Here is a 7,500-nt window from a genome sequence, read left to right on the forward strand (position 1 = left end):
GTTTGTTAAGATTACGTGAGTAGTCTAAATTATAGGCGGCCCATGAGCAATCGACCCCATGCCTCTATGTTTTACTTTAATTCTTTACAATTCATTATAATAATCTACTGGAAATATAAGAAATTGTTGAAAATTACCACTTTTTTTGGGGGGGGGGGGGGTGTCCGAAGCTCAGTTGATAGAGCACTCGCTCCACACGCAAAGGGGCCAACATCGATCCCGAATGCAGTCGATATTTATTTTTTGTCCCCAAGCAGCGATTGCGTAGCTTGGTCTGTTCGATCTGGTAGAAAGTACTCTGTCGAAAGGACAACAAGCAATTTCTAATGTCCGTTTCACGCTATAGATACCGGGAAAAACTCCGGTTCTAATGACTTTGATGGACTACTGCCACTTTTTGATTGGCTCACAAGACGAAACTAAAGCTCTCGGCCGTACAAGGAAATCCAGATACCCTCTGATTGTACATTCTCACATATTATAATATAAAGAGACAAACAGAAAGTATACTTACAATGAGGAAGACACAGCCCATGAGAGTTGCCTTCATCCTGACGTCCAGATCCATCGGGACTGTTGGAGTTTGAAACATGGACAGGCATATAGAATGATCATAATATTAACAATCTGTTTTTTTTGTGGTTTGTTTTGTTTTGTGTTTGTTTCTTTCTTTTTGTCTGTTTTTTATTGTTGTTTATTTTATTTTTTAGGAACCTTTTTTAGTTTTTTTGTTTTGTTTTGTTTTTTTATTTTTTTTTTTAATTGGGGCCGAGGGCTGTTGTTTTTGTTAATCATTTTTTAGAATTTTTGTTTGTTTGTCTGTTTAGGAGGATGTTCTTTTTTGTTGTTGTTTGTTGTTGTTTTTTTTTTTGTTTTTTTTTTTATTATTTGTTTTAATTTAACAGATTTAACCGGCGCCACTTTTTGTAACTCACATCGCAATCCACATTGCTATGGTAGAGAAGCATCCATTTTTGTGACATGTACACAACATTGATTGTTAAACAAATACATATTATTCATCAACGTGGTGCTAATTTCTGTGTTATATTTATATTATTCTCATACTTTATACAAATAATTGATTGCTCATTTACATTTACGTGATTCGATTTAAGACACGTTTTGCAATACCTCACATGATGATGATGATGATGATGATGATGATGATGATGATGATGATGATGATGGTGATGATGATGATGATGATGATGATGATGATGATGATGATGATGATGATGATGATGATGTTGATAAAGATGATGATAATGATGATGTTGATGATAGTCATAATAATAATAATAATAATAATAATAATAATAATAATAATAATAATAATAATAATAATAATAATAATAATAATAATAATAATAATAATAATAATAATAATAATAAATTAATAATATATAATAATAATAATAATAATAATAATATAATAATAATAATAATAATAATAATAATAATAATAATAATAATAATAATAATTATAATAATACCATTATTATGACAACAATTACTATACGTAATTTTATTATGTTACAATAAATATACATGTTTTTATAGTGCAAACAAATTAGACTCACAAGAAATGCCGAAGTTGTCGGAGTCGGTGAAAAACTCTTTTGCAAGGCCGGACCATTGCTTGTTGATTTTGGCAACCACTTGATCAGTTCCGATTGTTTTCACCTGAAATTATAGCAGATGAAGTGTGACTCCCCTTGTCAAGCTGGTGTTATGTCTAAATGACTAAATAAGGTAAAGAAATGGGGATAAAAGTTGAAATGAAGAGTATTATCATTATTATTATTATTATTATTATTATTATTATTATTATTATTATTATTATTATTATTATTATTATTATTATTATTATTATTATTATTAATATGATTTATGGACGTATGACTCGGTGGCTCATCAATATGGTATCTCGTCTTGTCACAAAATTCAAGCGATGTTAAGCGTGGTCAGTGACCGAATAGGTGACAGTAATCATTGAATATACTGATCCTGACGTTGTAGCTTAATGTAAGGCGCTTAGCACATATTACTCTACACAGTCCAGATGCGAATGAATACCTGGCTATGGAGAGCGAGGGATATTGTAAGAGTATTAGTACATAAATGACGCCAAACAGGCGACTGGTACTGTATAAAATAGAAACATGATTCTACGTGCCTGCTGGGTAATAAATAAATCCAAAGCGGAGTTAATTAAGTATGGCAAATCGGTGGAAATTCGCTATATGAATGTTCATATATATATATATATTTATTTTACATAAACTCACTGGGAATTCAATATGCTTATTACACAACGTGCATGTACAACACGGTCCCCAGATATCAAACTGTGGCTCTTTGTTGTGATCCAGGATCATGTAGTGAGGTTTCATGAATGAGCAGCTGTGGATTCAACAACAACAAAAAAGGAATGAGTATTTTTTTTCCCCCTGAACACGTTAGTGCCAGAGGATTAAAGCATAGAGCGCATTACCCTTATTAAGCTTTAGAAAATTGAGCGTAATGTGCTTATATTTATAACAAACAACAAATTGAAGAAATTATGAACTGTGAATTGAAACTCTGATCAACAACTATCATAGGAAATAATACACTTTAGTTCACTACAGGGTCATCACAGGGTCGAATAAAAAACATCAGCTGCCTCAATCAAGCGGACAGACTCTCTCTCTCTCTCTCTCTCTCTCTCTCTCTCTCTCTCTCTCTCTCTCTCTCTCTCTCCCTCCCTCTCTCTCTCTCTAGTTTTGAGAGGTGCAAGGTTGAATCCTTGGAAATGGCTCTTTACTCACATTATCTCAGCTTACTCAGGTGTAAAAATGAGTTACTGGCAGTTAACAGAGTTGTCTCTATGAGAGAAAAATTGCAATATCGCCTAACAGACATCATGTCGAGTTCAGATGTTAAGTGTTGCTGCTGGCTTGGAACCCCCTGTGAAACACTTTGAGCACATTAAGTGGATATAGCTCTATATAAGTTCTCAAGTTATTTTAATCAGTCAACTGCAAGTTCTCAAGTTTATTTTAATCAGTCAACTGTCGTACTCTGGAAAGACATGTATTTACAAATTTGGCCAGGAAACTCATCCTTCAAATATTGATCGATTTTTGTGACCTTCATCTTAACAAAAACTCCCAAACCAAGCTGGGACCTCGCGTGTCTTTCCAGGGTACCGAAATGAACTAGTTAAAATTACATCAGAGGCATTGAGTCTTTCAGTTTTAACTAGCTACATACGCTTGTCGTACATATCCTAAGATGCTCCCATCTTCGGCTTCTACCTTGACCTCGTCTTGGGCACACCTCAAGTTGGCACACCAATTTAGACCAGCACAGCATTTGAAAGGACGCTTGATAGTAAACACGGGCTGTCATTGGGAAAGTTTTATAATTTAAGAAATTAAGTTTTTAAACAATTGGTTCATACAAAGGGGAGAAAGAGGAAGAGAGAGAGAGAGAGAGAGAGAGAGAGAGAGAGAGAGAGAGAGGGAGAGAGAGAGAGAGAGAGAGAGAGAGAGAGAGAGAGAGAGAGAGAGAGAGAGAGAGAGAGAGAGAGGGAGAGAGAAATGGGGGGGGGGGGGGGGGGGGGGGAGCGTCAATCAGGCATTAGATAAAAAGAATGATTTAAGTAAAAATGATCAGAATTAAAAAGTTTATGATTATTTTTTTTAAACATTAAATTTAAGAAACAAAACTTTCTCTTTCTTTCTCTCTCTCTCTCCCCCCCCCCTCTCTCTCTCTCTCTCTCTCTCTCTCTCTCTCTCTCTCTCCTCTCTCTCTCTCTCTCTCTCTCTCTCTCTCTGTGTCTCCCTCTCTCTCATTCTCTCTTTCTATCTCACTTTGTCTCTCCAAATTATTTTTGCTCGATTTTAGAAGAAAAATGACAGTTTCGTACAACGGCGTTTTAGACAATTGGTAACAAATAGAAAAAGAGGGAGGGAAGAGATAGATAGATAGATAGATAGATAGATAGATAGATAGATAGATAGATAGATAGATAGATAGATAGATAGATAGATAGATAGATAGATAGATAGATAGATAGATAGATAGATAGATAGATAGATAGATAGATAGATAGATAGATAGATAGATAGATAGATAGATAGATAGATAGATAGATAGATAGATAGATAGATAGATAGATAGATAGATAGATAGATAGATAGATAGATAGATAGATAGATAGATAGATAGATAGATAGATAGATAGATAGATAGATAGATAGATAGATAGATAGATAGATAGATAGATAGATAGATAGATAGATAGATAGATAGATAGATAGATAGATAGATAGATAGATAGATAGATAGATAGATAGATAGATAGATAGATAGATAGATAGATAGATAGATAGATAGATAGATAGATAGATAGATAGATAGATAGATAGATAGATAGATAGATAGATAGATAGATAGATAGATAGATAGATAGATAGATAGATAGATAGATAGATAGATTGATGGATAGATAGATTAATATATATGGTGTGTTTCTAACTAGCTGGTTCAAATAGAGACCAAAAAAAATAAAGAAAGAAAGAGGGAGACACACATACACACACACACACACACAGAGAGAGAGAGAGAGAGAGAGAGAGAGAGAGAGAGAGAGAGAGAGAGAGAGAGAGAGAGAGAGAGAGAGAGCGAGAGGGAGAGTACTTGAAAATCTTACTTCCGGCTCTTCGTTAAAGCCCTATACCTACCTTTTTGTTGTTATCAGCTACGATGATGGAGAAACTCCGATGTGGACCACAGCATTGACGACACAGAACGTTAGACTCTGAAACAATAATTAAAAGGTTAAATGGTTACTGATTGTGAAGCCAGTCTAATCCATCATTTTGTTTATAGAAGACATTTTATCACAAGGTTTGTTGTTCATCACCTATTGAATCTTACTTATGAAAGATCAAATCACTGCTATGTAAGCCAGGGCCTGTTTTCATGAACGAGGACTAGATTTAGTTATTACCAATCTAGTAGATGACTTGCTAGTCTTAAGCCTAAACGAAGCAAGTGACTAAAAATCGGATTTCATGAACGTTTTCTTAGTGGGGACCGTTAGGACCAAATATCATAGGAATTGTGCAAATGCTGGTAAAAGCATGAAACTTTGCATAATGAAACTTCTTATAACAAAGAATGATTTTTGATATAGAACCACTCTGAGAGAGTTTCTGGTTAAACACAAGAGCTCGCTGAAAAACGGAAAAATTGTGGTATAAAATAAAATGGGCAACTAAAGTATTGAGAACGCCGTATTGTTTACATTTCTGTTCGCTGCGCTTTGCGAATCGGACAAACGACTTTATTTTTTGTCACACACCTCTTCTAGATCTATTATTATTGTTTAGCTTAATGAATTATTCCATTTTCATGAAAAATGAACTTGATAAGGTAGAATAAGGTGAAAACACCTCCCGTTCGAATGATATTCTTTTGCTGTTATGACTTAGGCTCAGCCGACCGAGTTTTCCGCATTACTTGCAGATATTAACAAGTTGGGGCGGCCAAATTTATATTTAGAGACTGCCAAATATGACGACTTGCACGAAATCACTTTTTGTGCCACTTTATCTCCGATCGATTATGTTGCTAATGTGAAATAAAAAGATACCGTGAACATTCAAGTTCATAAACATTCTTTACCTTATACCATGATCTCATATTGTAGGTTTCCACTGATATTTATATGGCATTCCTCCTACATTGCATGACACAGGTGAAAATAAATTCATCAACTGTCATTCATTCTGAATTTTACTTTACGTAATTTCTACTTTAGTACTCCAACATACAGCAAAATACGACTTTTCACGTGTAAGCCTAGCATTTATTCTGTCAAATTGGCCATCTGGCAATCATCGGTATGCGGTCGCAATATGTGTGATCGCTCGTGTAGGCGGCAAATGTGTAGAAAGCGGTGACAGTGATCGTTAGTCACCTTTTTTAAACCGATAATGATGGTACACTAATAAGTAACAAACATATGATGTCAAAAATCTGGTTCCAACTCATTGCAAGTGTAAATCCAGTGTTTCGGAGAACTGGATAGTACCTTGTGTAATTGATATTATGGTTTCATCGTGATGGCATCTAATTTTCTAGTTTAAATATATGCTGGTCGTTACTAAAGATCATCTATCCTCGTTCTTTTACACCCCATAACCATAATAATCTTCCTCTACATCCTGCTACTAAAATAAATATGCCACCTTATGATTCAATATGTAACCTAATCATTATTAGTCCTCCGAAGGACTGGTTACATACACATTTCCAAGGAGTTTGGAACTGGAAGGGCTAAAGGTGTGACGTCACAACTTCTCTGCCCTATTACTACTAAAGTTTAAGACGTGTAGTGATAAGAATTATGCCGTGCAAATCGGTTGTATTAATTTGTTTCGAGCTACTTTTTGACAGAGTAATATACTTTATCGAGGTCTGCATTTACTCCAAAATCAACTGATACTGATACAATCATTATTAAACTATGGTTATGAATTTTTGTCCGATGACAGGCAAAGAACGCCAATCATGGAAGGTGTACTAGATTATTTCAGAGATTGTCACAATGGCAAAACAAATTTTCAATGAAATGATTGATCAAACTAAATGCGTCATATGCCAAAATGATAGCCAGGAACATTTGGAGTGCCCTACCAAAATTATCTCTATAGTCCCCTCTATCAAGACGTGCTATTTAGGGTTACAAAACAGTTGAAGCAACAACAGATGAATTTTTGTGATGCACCTTGCCGAGGAATAAGGGTTTTAAGTTTTCTTCGTGGGTGAAGGTTCTGGCACTGCTTCTACTCTCACACACCATGCCTTAGTGTGGCATAATGGAGAGAAAGATAAAGTGAGTAAATGTGACGCTTAAGGAAACAACACAAAACAAAAATATGTCATGTCGGGACTAAACTTCCATGATGAATACACGGCAATAGCACCAGCAGCAGTGATAGAAAATATATACTGAGCCCAGCAGGCGCTTATCTGACGTGCAGTTCCTTTCCTGTAGCTGAACTCAAAAGCTGCACGGGATTTAGACAATGGAGCTTAATGAGGAAATAAAACTGGTTGCGGAAAGAATTGCGGATGCAGTCCTACAATCCAAATTGATCTGGCATCGCGGAAAATTGCCATTTGAAATCCCAAATTTTGCCAAATTTTGCCACAAAAAAATGACAATTTTGCCACAAAAAATAGAAAAATTTGCCACATTTTGCCGTAAAAATTGCCAAATTTTGCAAATTTTGTTAACTAATCGGATAACTTTTTTTCGTTCCCGGGGACCCCAAATACTACAATGATCTGAAAATGCACACAAAAGTCACTCAGGTGCAGATCAGAATGAAAAATGATTTAAAACATCAATCTTAATCTTATATCAAAACAAAAGTACGAAAAACCTGCAAAGAGAGGTATCAAAATTTAATTAAACAAGATATTCATAGGAAATAAAAC

General features: G+C 34.9%; 1 protein-coding gene across 1 annotated transcript in view; it reads right to left on the minus strand.

Moving 5' to 3' along the window:
* LOC144970966 (phospholipid scramblase 2-like) overlaps positions 1–7,500 on the minus strand; it is a 34,932-nt gene that overhangs the window by 2,039 nt on the left and 25,393 nt on the right. Inside the window, exons 5-9 of the mRNA XM_078911191.1 lie at positions 4,734–4,810; positions 3,259–3,389; positions 2,292–2,406; positions 1,584–1,686; positions 515–573 (exon numbers count right to left, since the gene is read on the minus strand). Coding sequence (XP_078767317.1) covers positions 515–573; positions 1,584–1,686; positions 2,292–2,406; positions 3,259–3,389; positions 4,734–4,810 — 485 coding nt within the window. The remainder of the gene's footprint in view (positions 1–514; positions 574–1,583; positions 1,687–2,291; positions 2,407–3,258; positions 3,390–4,733; positions 4,811–7,500) is intronic.

Source organism: Berghia stephanieae, chromosome 4, assembly GCF_034508935.2.
Source record: "Berghia stephanieae isolate SIO BIC M18660-M18661 chromosome 4, UCSD_Bste_1.3, whole genome shotgun sequence".
Classification (NCBI taxonomy): domain Eukaryota; kingdom Metazoa; phylum Mollusca; class Gastropoda; order Nudibranchia; family Aeolidiidae; genus Berghia; species Berghia stephanieae.